Below are 20,209 nucleotides of genomic sequence, written 5' to 3' on the forward strand. Positions count from 1 at the left end.
ATGAGCCCTAATGTGCAACAGATCTCAAAGGCGGTTATTGGAGGGAAGTGGTTTTGGTAAATGGAAAAAGTAAAGTGCTAAGTAGCTGGGAACATGTCAGACAAAATGCTGTGCTCTTTTTATCAGTCAGGGTGCGTTTAGTAGTCGGGATATTTTCAGATTTTTATAAGAAACTGATGTATGACCCTTTTGTTTCATGGCTTCCATTTTGATTTATAAGCTTGATAAGATGACAAACTGTTCTCATCAAACTGCCATCACTTCTGTGCTGAATGACAAAGCAATATAAACATGGGAAATAAGTCAATATAAATCAAGTTTTTTGCTCTGTGTTGCACTTTTCCTCTCCTGACAGCTTGGTCATGTGACTTGCTGTGACCGACATAGAAAAGGTCACTCAGTTAGAGCGTGCATGAAATACGAGTGCAGTTCAATGAATCTGGAGTTGACAAGTAGCCCCAGGCGTCCTAATGAGATCAAAAGGTTCTATATTAGCACGTCAGATATGATCTGTAAGTAAATGAGTTTTTTCTGTCCTTTTTTCAATAAAGAAGAGAAAAGGAAGGTTACAGGTAGGCTCAACATGTTCGTGCTCGTCTCTGTTTCCCAGCTCTGCGAGGTGAGTCACGGGTGAATCACTCACAGTTAAATTACGGTTGAGATTAAAATGTTTGACCATGAGGCCCGTGTTTGGAAAGAAAGAAAACATGAGGAATGACATGCTTCAGACAGGTGCACTGTGGAGAGGTTATAGGTTTATAAAACTTATACGTATTCACAGATGTTCAAAACACTATGTTGTTCAAAACACGTTATTGCTGTCACATGCTCTGAATGATGATTGACATACAGTTTATACCACAAAGATTTCAGGTGTGGCATCAAAGTTATTTTCAGCAACTGCAAAGAAAATAAGAGGCATCATTTCACTTCCAGACAGACATTCAGCAGTTTTATTCCTTCTCTTATAGACCATGAAAAGATGCACTTCAAATGAGATGACATCGGGATTTTACTTATACCAAAGGTTTTTTACAGTGAAGGTCAAGACAAACATCTTCAAGGGGACAAAGGAGTGAATTACACTGTATATCACATTTTTTCACATCCCATCATGTTGTATGCATAGACTGTATAAAACATGGACCAAGCATCCGTGACGTCACCCATCTGTTCCTGAAACCATGAAATGAAGCAAACCGCGGACACAGCCTCATTCGCTATGCAGCTACAGGGCACCCGGCGGTCACATGACCTGAGCACCTGACCTCTGATTGGAGAATCAAACTACAGAGAGAGAAAAAAATGCACTCACCATACAGTATGTGCCTACAGCTAAATTAGCATTTTGGACCCAAATCGTTTTTTGAACAAGGCCGTAAATATGTTTTTGTAATGCTGCGAAAGTATATTTTCATGACTGGGTGTGTATGTGACTTTCGGTCTTTCTGCAGCCAGCCTCAAGCGCATTCTCAACCAACAGTGATTTTGAGCACTTCCGCATAGGCTTTATTTTTTACTAACTGGATGTTGCCCCTTGGTTGTATCTTTCGTAAAGTATACCTTGTCTTGATATTAAATAAGCAATCTTGTCCTATCTATTGTATCTTGGCGCATGATAATAAACTTTGAAAGACACAGTATTCTGTCCGGTTATATCTTTTTTTATTGAATAGTTTCATAAATAAGATCAATGGAGAGGAACTGTCTCTTAGTTGTGCGATTCATGTATTGTAAAGTATTTGTACGTTTCGTATCACAGTCTTGTGTCCTGTCTAATTGTTTCACATGGTATCATACTGTACAATACTGTACCACATTATATTGTAGATAGATAGATAGATAGATAGATAGATAGATAGATAGATAGATAGATAGATAGATAGATAGATAGATCGATCGATCGATCGATCGATAGATAGATAGATAGATAGATAGATAGATAGATAGATAGATAGATAGATAGATAGATAGATAGATAGATAGATAAAATACTTTATTAATCCCCAAAGGGAAACTCATGACATCATATATATGATGAATGATGATCAATATATGATATAGAATTGTATAACATTTTATGTATCCTAACTGATCGTATTGTATGTAATCGTATCTTGCTTATCACATAGAGTCATATCATGTATCAAATTGCATCATAGCTGATTGTTTTGTATTGAAAGTATCTGATCATAACATATATCCATCTTATTCTATTTTATTGTACCAAATCAGAACATTTGAAATTATTGAACCTTGTCATATTACATCCTACCTTAAGGTACCATATTATCATGTTATCTTATTGTACTATGGTAATGTATGGTAATGTATTATTATATTGTATCATAATGTATCATATCTTATTGTAAAGCATAATGTGTTGTATCATACTTCATCCTATTCTTGTTGTATTGTATGGTATCTTATTATGATCCACTATATGCTACCATACATAATCGTATCATACTGTATAATACTGAATCAAATCAATCAGTCTATTATCTTATCATTTCCAGATTTAGGGGGGTTTTGTTGTTGAATTTTATCCTTTTTTTTCTAAGAAATATAAAAATAAGGTCTAACACAAAGTGCATTATCTTGCAGATATTGTTATCGACTCAAAAAAAAGTGAAATAGCCTCCCCCTTGTATTGCATTGAATATTATGTAATCATAATTATTGTAATCATAATTATTGTTCCTCTTTACTGGCACTGCATTGAGGATGGCTCCTGAAATAACTATCAGACTTGTCATGATCCAAATCTAGTGAGGACGCTGCATCTGACAGCCAAGATGAGAAAGTGAGCAGGACGTGTTTTATTTCTCACGCCTACCAAAATAAAAGATGTGACGCTGAAAACATAAAAACAGTCAAGACAGAGAAAAGAGAGGACAAGAAGAGCGACTTCCAATCAGAGCCTAAGACACAGGGGGTGTTGTCTTAACCGTGTTCAACCGGTCATCAAAGACACTTAAAATCCACCTCCTCTTTCCCTCCCCACCAGCCTTCTTCACCAACACCTCCCTCTTTCTCCACCTCCTCCTCCTCCCATTATCTGCTCTCAGGGACGAGCACACAAGCTAACATTTAGTAACTGAAGGCAGTTAAAGTCAACCGCTGCAGTGAGCCAGCAGCTTGACAGGTCTGGTTGAACAGGTTCTGAGGGGAGAGGCTGATACTTGTTTAACTGCGAGGTATGGCACTCTGCTGCTGTTGCTGCTGTTGCTGATGTCTTTCCTCACAGGGAGTCTGCTGCTTGTGAAACACTGCTTTCACCCAGTGACCTGCAAAGACGGAAATAAGGATAGTACTGCAAAAATGAGGGGAAGCATTGGTGAAAATCAAACTGTGAATTACAAAGCAAGGTGGAAACAGTGCACATAATCTTTGCTTGGTAGTTGTGCAAGATGCTGTGTGTTGATCAAACTCCAGAGGTGAAAAAAAGGCTCTGACATGTCGTCTCTGTACTAAACTAAATACACACCCTCTGAAGTCTGTCACCAGCTGTTTCTGTGCAAAACAAAACTGAACCTAGAGAGAGTCTGGGCGATGTGGATTATAAATAAACAGTGTATTCTTTAAAAAATGTAGATACAATTTTATTAAAATGTATGGATCCTTTAAATGGGGGCTGTCTTTCTGCCTTGACTCTACCGTGATGATTTCAGAAGAGTTGGCTGGTTTACTTTTGTCGCCATGCAACATCTGTTTACATGACATGCACCAATGGCTAGCCAAGGAGTTGTCTCTTTTACACATTACTCTTCCATTTGTTTTGTTTGAATCTGCTAGGAAGGCAGCACACAATGATTAAGAGCATAAAAAGTGATAGTGCGGGGAGATTTGGCCTATAGTGCACCCCATGTACAGAGGCTATCGTCCTCAAAGCAGGTGTCCAACCTGTAGCTTATTTCTTTCAGTCTCAACTTTCTCACAGCTTCCTGAACTATCTTATGTCCTTTTTTTTGTCAACGTAAAGACAAAAAGCCCAAGGAAAAACGTTCATAAGAATTGGTGAAGAGTTTGAGGAAAAAAGAGCAAATCTTGGTGTGAAATGTAGCTGTAAATAAAAAAGAATCTTAAAGAAATGAAAGACTCAACTGAACTTTTTTTGAGCATTCCAAGTATTTTTGTTATTTTACTTTCTCAGCCTCTCTTTGTGGACTTGTAAATTCATCTGCTTGTCTCGAGTCAGCGCCCCGTCTGGAGAAAGCATTTCTCAGACACTTAGCATAGCAGCTAACTCTGAAACCCATAAACACACAGACCACATGAATCAGCAGAGACCGGCTCGGCCAGTGATGATTAAGCAATCTGGAGCCACACATGTAAATCCCATCTGCAGTTTTTTTTTCTCTTCTTTTTTTTTGCATCCCATCTTTTCTCACAGACTTCAAAGGACTCAAAATCTGTGGAGTGAAACTTGCAGCACGACATTTGCATAGATAAAATACACCTTCGCGTGGGAGCACACCTGCTCAAGAGAGGAAATAGAAAAGAGGGCGGAAACATAAGCGAGACGAGGGAAACTACAGAGAATTTAGGAAAGGGGAGAGAGTTAGGAACTTTCTTTTCAGAATGTGTGGATACTAGTTTTAACGTAGATGAGCCACTTTAAAGCCAGCCGTGCATCTGGTGTGTCACATGATGTATTTCTTGCTGAGGTCAGAGTGACAGTATATGCAATGCTACTGTTCCCAGAAGTCTAGGGAATGTTTTGCTGCATGTAAGAGTAACAATTCTTCAACGAAGTGATTTTTTAAAACCACTACGTACATAAAAAGCATGAGCATATGTGGCCTGCACAAGATCAATGACTCACCGATCCAGGCTCGACTCTTTTCATTTTATTTTTATTTTTTCCTGAAACTTTAAAACAGTTTTATTTTACATATTTCCAAAAAAAAGAATATCATGCCCACCTCCTAACCTCTACTCGATAAAAAACTAACCCATTTATAAAAGTCAATAAGGTCATCATAAAAAGAGAAACCATACACCAGAGGGAAACCATTATTTACACAAGCCCATTAAATTACAACATAAATTAGAAAATATTTACATCCAGGAAAAGACACTGGATAAAATTCTATGTTTGGAATTTAATGTCTAATTAAAAACATTTTCAAAGAAAGAAATATGTACAATTACAAGCACTCTCACAACATACATACACTCAGACAGGACTGAACTCGGAGGTGGGTTGATGGTAACTCAGGTTTTTTTTTTAAATACTAAGATTGAATACCTAAAGTGGTCACAAAAGTAACAAGTTTCTGCTGCTTAAAAAGAGTAACAATGGAAGCATTGCTATGCCTGGTATCCACATGAACACTGAAGAGGCTTTAAAGTCTCTGGTTTCTGACCGAACACAGACCAACAAACCAAAACTCGTCTTTTTCTCATTCAGGCCTACATAAGATTCAAATCATCTCTCGTGAACAAAGCACAATAACACTGGAACCATTTTGAAGTGGTTGTACAAATCGAGCACAAAACAAAAAAACGAAGTGGATTTTCTTCTCTCTCTTTCTCATATAAAAATTGTCCTTTGCAAGTCCATTGAGACACAGGAAATCAGTGGATTTGCCTCCAGACAGAGCAGGAGGGGTGGGGGTGGGGGGGCAGGGAGGAATTCACAGCCACAGCAACTCATCTTGAAATGATGTCCTCTGGGGAGACAAAAACAGTATGCACTTTGTTCTTTTTGCTCCTTCTGTCAACAAAGAGCAGGTCCCATGGTTGTAGCTTCAGCACATTGGCGACTATGTGGAACTGCAGAGTGGTTTTTGTATGATATCTTAAGTAACACGCCCTAAAAAAAGGTGGGTCCCCATTAGGACCAGGACACGGGCCTTCACCATCGACAGGAGTTGCAGCAAACTGTGACAAAGCCACAGAATTTATAGAAATCTTAAGAAATGATAGAAATTCAACAGTGCGAGAACACACACATACATACACACTCTCAAAAATGACAATACTTATCAATTTCAAAAAAATGTCCAAAAAAAGGGCAGACAGGGCGGCAAGATTGAGGGACTCAGGGAAGGTTCTCAAGTTCATAAGGATTCTCCTTTCTCATTTCCTGTGCTTGTCCATTTTGTCGGTAGATTTGCTCCCACTGTCTGAGGACCCCTGGGTGTCGCTACCGGAGCTCAGGTACATCTTGTCCACTTGTTTGAGCGCCTCGTTCAGGTAGTTCTGCAGCGAGGTCATGGCGGCGCAGATGGCTGGAGAGCCGAAGCCGTGAGTTATGAGGCTGAAGTGGGTGAGGCAGCCCTGGATTCCTGGCTCCATGATGGGGGCCGGCCGAGAGTTTCCTAGAGGTGAGCGGTCCTGAGTGAGCAGGTCAGTGAACTCTTTGCAGATTTGCCTGAAGAAAGAGAAGCAGAAGGATTTAGGAAGATGGGAAAAAATTCTTTAAATGTGAAAGAAATCAAACCACAAACTCCTCCGCTAAGCAGTCCAAATTTAGGGTCCACATCAGTCAAAGTCTGTCCTACTTTTTACAGGTCTGTCTTTATGCAAATTAAAGGGATTCTTCCAGATTTAATACTTACTTGGCAGCTAGGAGCATGTTCTTGCGAGAGTTAACTTCGTTGCGTTCCACGTGCGGCCGGCCCAGGTATTCAGCGATTGCCTTTGCAGGGAATTCTGTCTCACACACGTAACCAAAGTCTCTTGCTAAATGAACTGCTTCACCTAAGAAGAAGAAGAAGAAGAAGAAGAAGAAGAAGAAGAAGAAGAAGAAGAAGAAGAAGAAGAAGAAGAAGAAATTAGATAAGGAATCAAAATCAAACATCTTTTTCTTTATGTGAATTTTATATCTTCACAAGTTATTTCTTCAGTCACACTGGCCCACTAAGTGAAGATCAAATACTTATCCGCCCAGTCCCTTTTATCAATTCTGAGTATTATACGAGCAGCCTCGTTTTGAACCTGGCACGAGCATCAAGGCTCATGAAGTGAAACAGCTGAACTCCAGAATAATCATCTGCACACAGTCTTCTTGCTTGAGGACACAACAGCTACTGATATGAATATATTTCCATCTTGAGGGTGGTTTTTTAGACTTGCATGGTCATAATGGGCTTAGTGAAATAAATGCTGGCAAAGAGAGCCCAACGGCGCTAACAGCACCGCTTATTGATAGAAGTGCGCATCACTTGAGGACAACGGGGGACTATTCAGAAGCACAAGCTTTAAGGTCAGCAGGCCCTCCTGGCGAGCCGAACACGAGATAACAAGGCTTAATTCAGCTTTGAAGGTCTCTAAATAACACAAGCCTGCAGTCATTCTCCTGCAAAAACCATCAGCCCATTTATAAAAATTTAGCGTGTTGGGAGCAAGAGAGGTGGAAATATTCAACCTTAGCCCACGGTGGGTGGATGTGATTAAAGTGATAACTATTCATAGTGAAGTGTTACTGCCATGGTAAGGTATGATGATGTTTGCTCAGTATCCACAGAGATGACACGAGAAGGTGAAGGTGTAAAGTGTGTCATCATTATAACTGTGTAAGTTCCGGGAATTAAGTAACCAAAGAGCTGCTTTGTCACATGAGGAGCTATATCACAGATAATTTACAGCTGTAAGATGTTTGCTCGATGACTATCAAATCACCATGCAGACACGTACTGTCCTGAAAAAATAGATCTCTATGAGTGCAAACCAAGCATGCATTCAGATATTAGACTGATTTTGACTAAATGAACAGGACCAAACAAAGGGACAACTAACGCGTAACAGGAACCTGACTAATGAAACCAAGTTCCTCCATTAAACAAACCATGCAGCTCTCTCATTGTCTTCATATAATGGAGTATTTCAACAATGCGCAGTGTTTGCACGATGGTTTAAGACTCTTTGCATCTTAAAACACACACACACATTCTCTGCGAATGGGACTGACGTTCTCACACATTTAGGACGACATTCCAGCCGTTGCAAACAGCAATTACACCTAAGAAGGTGCTAGGCTAAGCACCGCTGAGTGACACGCCATACCTTCTACTAGTGAGGTAAGGAGGGTTACGTTGGCCGCCTTCCGTCTTCCAGCAGGTAGGTTGAGCCCTATCTTATCCAGCTTTTCTCTCAGAGAGCGACCTCCATTTTTTGACTTGGCTCTGCAGAAGAACAAGAAAGAAAATGGGTTCAGTCAGCGACAGCAAGGTAGTTCATACAGATGATTCAAGATCAAATTTTGTCAAAGTGAAAGGTGTAGATTATACAGCATGAGTCTCTTTGTGATGTGGATTTTTCCCACCCGTACAATATACTTAATCTTGCCTCTTTCTTTCAAATTAAGAGAGCTTTGCCTCTTGGAGGTTATACCTTTACCAAGAACATTTGAACAGATTTTAAATTTTTATTGGGTATTTCAGTCTACTCTTATTACTATTTTTAATGTGATGTTTCTGTGTTTACGAAGTTGTGCTTGAATAAAAGATTTTTGGTGAAATTTTCAAATTATTGCAAGAAATGACATAAAAGGTTAACCTGATTGCTTTATCTTCATATGCAGTTTTAAAATCAAATAAATTCAACAAACAGACTTCCCTGGCCTAAAAAGACTGATCCAAGTGACGCTTCTGCAGAAAAATCACCGATTTGCAGAAACCCTGAAACTCCCCACTTGCCGAGGCCGATTTATTTTTCCGCCTGAGTGCCTGGCGAGCTCTGCCTCTCCATGTCGGGTGCATCTTTAGGGAGGCGTGTGTGTACGAGTGTCCTCACCCCCATCACCCCCTCCTCCTCCTCCTCTCTGTCCCTCTGCTAACGATCCCCCTCCTATTGCTATATGACCTACTTAAAAATGTCTGTGATTGTGTTTGTATGTGTGTGCATGTCAGCATTAACACGGGCACATGGGAAGTGGCAAACGTGCGACTCCAAGCACAAAATGCTCCGGTCAGGGGGTGTTGAGTAAGTACAGTAGCCCCACAGTCCCTTAAGCAGACTGCTACGCTAACACATGTGCCATAAGGTCAACTGCTCTGCCTCGGATAAACGTACCCATGCTGCAACCCCTGGCATACGCACAAAAACACACCCACAGAGTCTTTAGATTGGTACTAAGTGTGTTGATGTAACCTATCCCCAGAGGAAGCACAGAACCAAAATTGCAGACCACACAAAGAATGTCACGAACCTTACGCAAAAACTGATGAGCTACAGTAACTGAGACAAGCTGTGCTTTTGGAAAAGCTTTGCCCATGAGCCTCTGAGCTTTAGTGTAGAGAGCTGGAAATCTACAGTTTTAAGAAGACTCATCACTGAGATAACAAGACCACCTAATAAACAGAGCTGCTTTAACACTGTTTCATTCATTGTGGTTCCAATTCCAACACGGGTTTGAGAATTAGCCCAACAAAGAACAAGTTAAGCATCCGAAAACAGGCTAAGCTAATGTTAGAGACGGCTCATATTAGAGCCTTTCTTGAACATCTCTCCTAACAAGATAAAGCATTTTTTTTGTAAACACAAAAACTGCTTAATTTTATGTTTACTTATCTTAAAATCACATATTTAGAAAATCAAAGCTCTATAATTTGATACGAGGAAACAGTGGCTGCTTTAATTCTGCTGTCTTCAGCTAACTTTGCATCCTCCATTCATGGCTCATTTTTCTTCAGTACAGCTCAGAAATATTTGTTTCCTGAGGCAGTCATGATTATATGTGTATAACTGTTCTGTAGGAGGATATTGTGAAGAAGAAACAAATGTATTTGATGAATGGAAAATAAACGATGGCACTAGATACACTAAGAACTATTTATGATGGCAAAAGGGGCAAGACTGCAAGTGATATTGGTATGGAAACCACTCTACCTATCAGAAGCCTTCAGATTACAAAGCTAGTGATTGAACTCCGATAAAAGTATATCTAAGTGAGTGTTTGTTGCATTGTCTGATCTCTAACCTGCGTAAAACTCCTCCCAGGAGCGATGCGTTCAGGCACTCAGGCGGCGACAGGCGTCTCTGGACCTCAGCTACTGTAACTTTGTACTTGGATGTGGAGCTCAGCAAGGAGAGACGGCCTGGCACAGAGCAGAACACCTCTGTGGGGTTTGATACCATGCCTAGCAGGGATTCCTTCTGGAAAGGAAGACCAAGCGCGTTGCCTTTTGGGAGAGTGACAGGACCTGCAGGATGAAGACAAAAATGGGTGAGCTGACAAGTGAAGAGGTACGAAGAGTATAAAAATTGTCTTTGCAATGCTACATTTTCTGTGTATGTATGTATTCTGTAAAAATCATAATTCTTTGCAAAAGGTCCTCTGGGTTTTCTTTTAATTGATCAAAGAGAAGTGTGTGTGTGCAGCTCTGCACAACTGAGAAAACCCTGGTTTGCTATTGTGTGCTTTTCCAAACATTGGCTGGTAAAACAGCTAAAACGCCCTCATGCCAGACACCATCCACAAACAGGTACACACACACAGACTGCCACTCATCTAAGTCCCAGACACATCTCAGTGCTATTTAAGCCCGCTCTCACAGGCTCTAAAGCTTTGGTGTGTTATTGCCCGTGGTTCTACAGTCAGACGAATTTTAATAACCCCCCACAACAGCACTGACAGGCATCGGACAAACAAAAACAGGTACAGCACACTACAAAACATAGCTATCTTCATCCTCACCCGCAAGAATGCCCCCCTGATAATAAGTCCTCTGTAAGCGATCAAGGTTCCTGCCACCACGTAGTCCTAATACTGAGACAGAAATCACAGAGTCACATGAGTACTTTACGGCTCCTCTGGGGCACATGACGGGGAATGACATGCCATTGTTTACAAGTGGAAACCTAGATCGCCCATAGCGTGCCCTTAAGCATGGGAACAATATAATGAGCCATCGCTGGTTTACGTAACAAATACAGACTGGTTGGTTTATTGTGCTGTGTAAACATACGTCTGATTGTAAATATGTCTTGACAGATAGTAAAACTTTTACCGTCTTTGGGAAAAAATGGAATTGGTTTAAAATATCACAACTTAATTTAATTAGTTTGGTCAGATAATGAGAAACTAGAGCATGAGGTTTGTTTTTTAAATGATTTAGCTTAATCTTTATTTGATTAGATACATTTTTATGACTTTTAAAGGATTGAATGACTGTATTTATCCCCTGTATGGTTCGAATAAACAAAGAAAATCAAAGAAGTGGAATATTTCTGCTCAAACTAATCTCTCTGACTCAAAGTCTGTTAAATGGAGTCCTGATGACAAAACAGCAGGACTAAGTTCTCCTGCAAAACAGTTCATGTCCCAACAAATAACTAAACTGTCCTTCACATGCAAGCCCTTAATGCCACACCCCGCCAAAAGCTGGTTCTGCAGAGCCAAACACTGCGTCAAGATCAACTCATAATTTCCTGCTAACGTGGACTGAAAAGCGCTGCAATTGCAAGCTTAACCAGCCTAAAGATGATCCAAAGCTTTCCTCTTCTCTCGCAGTCAACACTGAAGGTTGCTCAATTTTCGTGTCTTGTCAATAGCCTGTCGTTTATGAAAGGGATCTCTTTTTTTCCCCACTGGGCAACCATTCAAACACCTTCACCAACAGAATAGGCCGTGGATCATATCAAGCTTAGATAAGTGCATCTCGTGGCTGTGAGGATTACCAGTGTATGCAGTGCAAGTACAAATACAAGACTCCTCCTGTGTTGTACTCCTGCACTGAGTGCCCTGACATGCCACTATAGAAGTAATTGTTATGACAATTCCAAGTATGTGGAGAGTGAAAAAAATACAGTCCTTACGGTAAATTTCCAGCCCTTGCCAGTAATTACTGCATCTTTACTTAGCTGTACAAAAGCACATGTACCCCAGGCTGCAACTTTTTCTTCCTCCTTTTCTTTTAAATTAAGAGAGCTTTGGTTTCCGTGCACAACAGATTGTATTTGAAAAATGGAGTAAACTCACCTTTTTTGATGACTGTCTGATCTGCCATAATAATACTGTGGTCATCTACATGCTGATAAAAAAAAGAGAGAAATTACAATTAGGAAATACATTCATAGGTGCAAAACACTTTCGTAGAGCATGATGCTTGATATTTGTTGTTTGGAGAAACATTTTACGCGAAATCATGTATCTTGTGTACATGTGGATCTTAAAAAAGTGGATAATTCCTGTCAAAATGTACAATTTAGCCTAAATAATTTATTAAATTTTTTAAATGCAAACTTTAGAATAGTTTATCTTTACAAAAAAAACATTAAGTTATAGGAGTGGGCTGAATGACACTGAACTGTTATTCAATAATTTCTCCTGCAAGTAATCTCTGCGTAATTTACCTTGGCTTCATTTTTTGCTTAAGTGGTATCCTTCAATTAGCATGTGATTGATACCTGGTCTGTATTCATGCTAACAATCTTTAGCCTCAATTTGGGTAATTTGAGTATTCACCCCAGGCAAATCCACTTACTTGAACATCCTCCAGCCCGTGTCCCATGTCGTGCATCCCCATGTTATCCCCAATAACCGATGAGTCGATGCTGTGCCCATGCGGGGGCAGCAGCTCCGGCCGGCGGAACCCTTCCCTCCTCACCCCGGACGAGCCTCCCTCCAGGCCCAGGATCTGACTCGCCAGTCCGCTCCTCGCGTGAGCTCCAAGCCCATCCTGGCCCTGCCTTCCGGGCCACGGCTGCTGCTGGTTCGATGACGGGGACTGGTGTATGGAGTTGATGTTAAAAGGGTCGCCAAGGTGGGAGTAAGGGTCACTGGACTGTGGGTAGGAGATGGGCTGGTAAGGGGGCGGGAAGTACGGGGGCTGGAAGTCCGAACTGGCCGAGTGTGAGAGGGAGGGAGACGGGCTGTAGAGGTGCTGGCTGACCGCTGGCAGGTGGGGCAGCCGGGGGTTCCCATTGCTGTTGCCGTCGTGCCTTTCCTGAGGGACGGAAGAGACATGGCAGCTGAGAAAGGTGACAACAAGATGGCAGGTAGTGTTGACATTTTTCCCTCGGGGGAGTGAAGTGTCTGTTACCCACTGGCATTTTGTCCACTGAGGATAATAGTTCAGAGAAGGCTGTTTTTACACTGCAGGTATTTTATAAAGTCCACTGAATCCGGCAAAGAGAAGTTATTTCAATTTCACACACTGATAGACAATAAAATGCTCCCAAATTAAGTCATGGATGAAATTAGTGTCAAAATACATTTTTTTAATGCCATGCTCAGACAAAAATCAATTTTATCACTTTTAATATTACTTAAGGATGGGTTATAATATTGAAATTATACATTTGTTTAAAAAATGCAGCTTTCTTAAGCAGTCATATGCGTCTCATTTTATAAAATTGAGTATTCGTAGTTTTTTTTTTCCCCTCCTTTTGTGCCAGTCTGAGTTTTTAAAGCGAGCTTTTCCCTCAGTCTAAACGTGTAAAATCTCACTCTCTTGGCAGCAGCAAACTTTTACTCGGTGTTCATCAAACTGAACTTTTCTCCCTTTTCACAACTCACCTCACAGTCATCTTCATATTTGACGTTGTCGGCTAATTTCCACAACATTTTGTTAGGGGAAAAAATACCTCCGATTTAAGGGAAGAAATAAGAAAAAGAAGAATAGAAAATGTCTCTCGAGTTAATCCAGGTAGAGAAAACTGAGGAGCTTCCTGGTGATCATGAACTCCGCTCGTTGTTTGAAGAAGAGGAGAAGTTGTTGGAAGCAGGGTGGCGGAGCAAACTGACCGAACCACTGACAGTCCAACCGCAGATATGAGTTTCCAGAAAATAATCGTTGCCGACCAATATTTCCCCCCTCTCCGGCCAACGTGCTGTGTAGTTGTGCCGTGGAAGTGGGTGAAAACGGTGCATATAAGAAACTTGACTCCCTCTCATGGACGAAAGAGCGATGTTCAGTCTTATTGGTGCACATATGAGCACCGACTGTACTATATCTACACAGTCGCTCCGAGTGGGCGGCACTCTGACCGGTGATGTCATTGAAAAGGGAATATGAAAATATTGCTGATTGGCGGGTTATGTGTCCAATCAGAATTCTGTCCGTATGTACTTTGTCGGGCGATGAAACCAAGCGACTTCACTGTATTCCACTTCGCATGGCTTACAGAGAGACAAGTCTCTCAACACCTGCAAGTTTGTTTTACAGTGTTTGTTTTTAGTCTAGTCAGTCATATAGACAGGGCTTTTAATTTGAAAGAACAAGCAGTAGACAATGATTTTTGAGTAAGTCAAGTATTTCGATGATCGATGGTTTACGAATAATGTCACGAGTTTTTTTTTCTTCTGATCTCATAAATGTTTCAATCATTAGGACCACTTCTGGAAAAATTTAAAAGGTTGCTTGCCTCGTGTTTACGGCATGATGTTTATCGAAATGCCCCTTGGCCAATCACATGCCGCTCGAGATGTTCTAGAATTCTATCTGAACACCTAAAAAAAGAAGGCACGTGTTTTAAACATACAACAAACAGAGGAACTCGGGAACTGGTGGTCACTAAAACTAGCCTTTATTTCTTTTTTAGATAATTGAAAGTCAATAGTTTTGCTTCTCTGGTTCTTTTTTATTCAAAATGTCAAAGTAAAATTTTGCAAACTTAATTTTTGTTGCAGTTGTGAAATGAAATCCTTGCTTTTTAATTAAAATGGTGAAATTGAATTCGCAAGAAAGTACTGAACTCTTTTTTATTTTTTTATTTTATTTTATTTTTGCAGCAACAATTTAAGGCCTTGGAATCACTCCACACGTTAAAATAACTCCAGTTAATCCTTCTCATCATGTGGATGGAATAAAAATAAAATATTAATTTGCAGAGCCAATAACAATAAACAAATGCCCCCCTCATCTTGAATGGGCCTCCAAATAACCCCGTGACAGTCTAATGCTGGTGTTTCACAGAGGTAGTTAAGTGCTTGTTGCAAACCGCAATAAGCCCGAGGGCCCAGCAGCAGCACTCTCCCCTAAACCTCTAAAGCTCAAAGGATCCCAACAAAAAAAGTCTTTCTTCACTTCATTTACATGTTTGGTGGAGCTTTGCAACGTTCCAAAACAAGAGTGCTTTGAAGCTTTGATATGCATCAAACCTCACAGTGTGGACCATAGATGTGTTTTGTTTGTTTGTTTTTTAATTATAAAGACATATATTCAACTCTTTAGCTAACTGGGATTAGGTGAGCACTTTTAAACGCTCTTCAAACTTCAAATCCAGCATTAAATTTAATTTCCAAACAAAAAAAAGCTGTTTCAAACAGCTATTTCATTAACTAGTTTGCATCACTCGGCTACTTAATGTCAGATTAAAATTTGTCAGATTATTAGACAGGCCTTTGTCTAACAGCCTATAGCGTCCGTCCACCCACGCTGTGCTGATCGGCTGTGTGTGGGAGCAGCAGGTCGTGGGTGATCAGGAGGATTATCTTTTTCTTAACGTGTTGGTCTTTGGCTTGTTGTGATGCGCGCTGATTAAATGTTGTTCTACACTGAAGGGACACAGAGCAGACCCCACTGAAGTTAGTCACGCTTGGCTTGACGGTGATGTTCTCAACGATCCTGATGTCCAGCACGTCATTCTCATCACAGGAGACCACAGGGACGAGCGGATCAGCTGATGTCAGGTGTAATGATTAAATGGAGCCATGTCCGGATAAATAAGTAATGTCAAACAAATATCATCTGAAGGTCTCTGTGATTTTTTTTTCATGTTTTTGACATAATAAAAATAATTTGTCTCCAAAATAAACAAAACATATGAAACTTTACATTCTTTTACAGTATGATGATGAGGCATTCATAAAAGGTCCTTTGTTTAGCCTATATGCCTATTGATAATTAAAAATGGTCACCATTAAAAGCATGCATTCTGTTTTAAACACATTGCTTGTGTCTTTGATGTTTCTAAAACAGCTATTACGTTGTATTCATTTATTATTATTTGAGTTTATTTACGCGAGGAGTCTTTTGATTCTGTACTCCACCTAATGTATGATATAATAGCGCAGTAACACATATAGGCCCATATAAGGAAGTGGAAAAAAATCTGCATAGATTGAGGAAATAATATCACAAGGGAAAATGCATATGCCCATCTATTATTTAAAAGAGATTCTGATTCCGTTTTGAGCTTATGAGCCATCACAGTTTCGTAATCCATGTAGCCTCAAACCAAATCTCTCGAAGTTTTCTGGAGAATTAAGCCCTGCCTTATTGACAATAATCACCGGGTACTCAGAGCGCACGCGGCGCAGCGCCATTACTAACAGGTGATTACGGTGGGAAGTAATAAAACCTATCGAATCAGCAGCAAAACCGATAAACACAATACCTTCATGGAAACAAAATCAGCTGTGGCCTATATAAGAGAAAAATCCACGAGTGAACTCACCCTCCAGTCTATCCTCTCCAGTACAGACATCTGCAGAGCTCTAGTCACACAATCCCACTGACACACTGCTGCGGTTCACTGAAACCATCAGGAGTTTACGCTGCAGACTTCACCTGGCGTTAGCGCGCCGCGCATGCGCCGAGGGTTGTAATACACCTGAGATAAATCAAAACCATGCGTCAAGAGTTTTTCAGTGAAAAATAACGAGAATATTTCCTTAATGTCAAGTGAAATCCATAACATGAAAAAGGTGAGTGAAAGAATTCAATAACATGTGAAACGGTGCGTATACTAAGTAAGACTGTTTGATCAGGATTAAGAAAAGATCTGCCTCACCCCTGGAAATTCATCTATATAATACTGTTGACAAAAGAAAGATAATTGTTAATGAGGTAAAAGTTCGAGGAGGGAAAAAATCGCAGAGTAAAAATAGCATATAAAAATAACATTGATCCTCATGTGAGTAGATTTCAGTATGAGGTAATTCCACCTCCAAAGCCTCACCGCCTCGGGCAGGGCGAAAGAATCTGCTTTCAAAAGCAACTGAAGCTTTTTAAGGCCTAAAATGGCTCCTGTTATCTGATCTGCCAAATACTTTGGCTTAAACTAATGAACAGATCAAAGTGTCTCGGCTATGTGGCTGAGAGTAGCTGACATATCTCGTTCTGAAAAACTAACCTTATACCTTTCTGATCTGCTGCCCAGACACCTGCCAAGAAATTAATCCCCATCAAACAATACGATGCGACAGTTCAGGAAACGAATGGAAATTATCATGCATATATCAAATTAAATAGAATAAAATGATTGTTTCCTTTATTCAACAGCTATGAATCTATATGCCCCCCAAAGGGGCAGCTTTTTTCTTATATCAACACTAAAACAGAGCGAGTTTATTCTAGGCCTTTAATTCCCAGCTCTCTTTGAATTTATTTATTCATTTATTTTATTTCATTATCTTTCACATTAAATTTAACGAAGGGAACAATTGCCCAAATAAAAAAAACGCCCCAATGTTTAAATAAATGTAATGTAATGACTTAAACACTAGTCAGCCATTCAAAGATAAATTCAGTAATTGTGTACCATAAAAACATCTCCTTTCTGAATCTATCTGAAATATTTTTAAGGCAAAATGTATCTACAGAATTAAAGACTGAGAATATGAACTGTTGGCTTAACTTGTGCTGATAAAGATATAAAAACTGGGTCCACTACAAGCGCTACTGAAAAATATAAAGCGCGGCAAACCGCTGCGATAAAACGCATCTGTTTCTGCTCCCTCCTGCTCAAAGACTAAGAGTTTCCATAGTTATAAACAGTTGTTAAATTAAAAACAAAAACTTACAAGAGCCTATGTGGTTCTTATTATTGGTGAATTATTTCTCTGTAAACCATTTCTTCAATGATCTAACGTGCTCAGAAAGATCGAAATAAACAACAAACGTAAAAACATGTCACAGCGCGCAGCTGGACGAAGACAAGAGGGCGCAGTGTTTATTTGATTTTTCAGCCACAGTGATTGGATTATTTATGGTGTAACTTACAGCTAACGAGAAGCAGGCAGACAGCTCTTTGTTGTGCTTGTTATACTCGGAGAGACCACAGTTAAAACCTGGGAGACAGTCGGCGTTATAAGGCTGCCTCTGCTGCCACCTTGTGGCCCCAGCCTCTTATTGCAACATTGTGACAACGGGTCCTCGTCCATCCAGCTACCGCACAATTCATCAATAGGATGTGTGAACTGTGCCCTTGCACAGAGCCTCGCGCCACCAGGGGGCCTCGCGCCTGCAATTCTGCTCTTTTTAATTGACTACTTTGTTCATTTATCTTTTTTTTTTTTTGACTCTAACAACAACAAAAAAATATTAGCGCACCTCCATGTGCGGGCTAGCCATGTTTAAAATTAAATTAAAAAAGACATTGCACCTAAATTGAATTATAAAAATCGTATTGCTGAGTGTACTGCTAAGAAGGAAAGGAAAGTGACATGACCAGTTTTTGTGCAACTTCACATGGTGTGTCTTTCTCAATTATTAGAGATACAATGCAGTAAATCACGAGTTGTGTGTTGCTGTAATTGAAATTAATATGCACAGTACAATTAAAAACTGTGTCTGTGTGACTGTTATTCATGCATAATTGCGCATACACATCAAAGATCAGGGCCTTGCGTCCCCCAAGTGATAGCTCTGTCAACAACCAAAATTACCTCTATGTTTGTCTGACAGATAGAGAGCCTGCTCAAGGTACATAAAGTTTCTAAAAGTACTATGGGAGGTAAAGCCTTCAGTTATTAATTTCTTCTTATTGGGAATCATCACCCAGTCAGGGTTCAGGAGGTTAACAAATTTCTCTAATTTCCAAGACCAGCTTAGACCAGCTCTTAATTACACCATAGACTTTATAAAACATGGATGTAGTCTCCCCGACATCACCCGTCTGTTTCTGGAACGCAAAATGAAGCACATTGGCTATTGATGCTATACAGGTAGTGGAAAAGGCTTTGCATACAGCTATAGGGTGCCTGTCTCACGTGACCCTGAGCTGTGCCTCTGGTTGTGCAAGCTTGGGATATTAATATCCTCCAAACTGCAGAGAAAAAAAATTACCCCCATACAGTGTGTGCCAATAGTTAATTAGGCAACTCAGAAGTTTTTGGAACCAGGATGTAAATAGGTTAATTTCTGCTAGCCTCAAGCGGACACTCGAGAAACAGCAGATTTGAGCACTTCCGCATTGCCTCTTATTCTTAGACCGGAGGTTGCCACTTGAGTTACACGGATACTGGCTTTATAAAACAGAATACAATTCTAATTTAAATAAGTGTAGAAGTGTGGTTTCAACTTGCTCGTGTCAAGTATTTAAACCATGTAAATATATTAAGAGATTGAATCAAATAGTCAATGTAAGCTCCAATTTTGAATAAAATTGTATATATGCACTGAATATTCAGGAGGAAACACGTATACAATAATGTTTTAGTGCCATTTGAAACAAAAACAATGGGGCAGGGAACAAGAACAATAATATTCAAAAAGCAAAATCACAAATTTGATTGGGAAAAATTAGAAAATTTGTGTAATTAGGTTGAATTTTTTTTTTTGAGGGGGGAGGGTGTCACTTAAGGGTCTCCGTAGAAGATGAAAAATGTGGCACCAACCTTCTTGAATCTGTGTCATGCTGCCGGCTGAGTGAACTAATCAGTCCTCTTAGCACCCTGTCTCAAAATCGATGTCTTCATCACACCTCTTCATGTAAACATGTGCAAGCTGCCAAATGTAATGAGAGCTTTTTATAGATTGTTTTTTTGTGTGAACTTTCCCTTGAAGAGCACAACAGGGAGTTGCTGCTGCTGCTGTCACCTCTGGTAATTATTGCTCCTCCTTGCACAGACAGCACTGTGTAGCAGAGAGACATGAGAACAGCACATAATAAATGGAGCATGTTACACCAAAGGTAAATTCAACTTAATAAGACTGGTCAGAAGTTTCATTTGGATTTTTTTCCTATTACATTCAGAAAAAAAAGAAAACATGTCTCTTATTGCAAATAAAAAAAAAAGCAAACTTTAATCTCCTTTAAAAAACACAACTGCAGTTATCAGGTTGAAACCATCAGTATATTTTACTATTAGACTAGAGCCCAACACATTCTTTTTTTAATCTTTTAGGTTAAAAGAAAATATCAAACAGGTGAAAACATGGACAGTTAAAAAATATTGAAGCTAACAATACTTAAGATGAAGTGAGAGCATGGAGCTGAAGTCTGCTGCCTTGCAATTTGTTACAATTCAGGGACTGTTTATCTGGGTTTTTTTTAAGAATGAGGAGCTTCACTCTAGCAACAAATGCTT

At 39.9% G+C, this 20,209-nt stretch overlaps 1 protein-coding gene across 7 annotated transcripts; it reads right to left on the reverse strand.

The window, feature by feature from the left end:
- Positions 1 to 6,034: 6,034 nt before the first annotated feature.
- On the reverse strand, positions 6,035 to 16,419 carry tfap2c (transcription factor AP-2 gamma (activating enhancer binding protein 2 gamma)). Of its 7 annotated transcripts, none has more exons than XM_074674943.1 (8): positions 13,472 to 13,611; positions 12,438 to 12,899; positions 11,933 to 11,984; positions 10,649 to 10,720; positions 9,932 to 10,154; positions 8,017 to 8,135; positions 6,570 to 6,711; positions 6,035 to 6,382 (listed from the first exon to the last, which is right to left on the reverse strand). In XM_074674943.1, the coding sequence occupies exons 1-8, from the start codon at positions 13,517 to 13,519 to the stop codon at positions 6,088 to 6,090; spliced, it is 1,413 nt and encodes a 470-aa protein (XP_074531044.1). In that variant the 5' UTR covers positions 13,520 to 13,611; the 3' UTR covers positions 6,035 to 6,087. The 7 variants fall into 7 exon arrangements, with proteins under 7 accessions (XP_074531044.1, XP_074531042.1, XP_074531048.1 ...); XM_074674941.1 differs by having other exon boundaries at positions 9,932 to 10,156; positions 10,639 to 10,720; XM_074674947.1 differs by lacking the exon at positions 10,649 to 10,720 and adding an exon at positions 11,640 to 11,662 and having other exon boundaries at positions 9,932 to 10,145; positions 11,929 to 11,984.
- Positions 16,420 to 20,209: the final 3,790 nt, after the last annotated feature.

This window comes from Halichoeres trimaculatus, unplaced genomic scaffold (assembly GCF_033239565.1).
Source record: "Halichoeres trimaculatus isolate MK-OKI-2021-1 unplaced genomic scaffold, fHalTri1.1 fHalTri1_scaffold_1, whole genome shotgun sequence".
In the NCBI taxonomy this organism is placed as follows: Eukaryota; Metazoa; Chordata; class Actinopteri; order Labriformes; family Labridae; genus Halichoeres; species Halichoeres trimaculatus.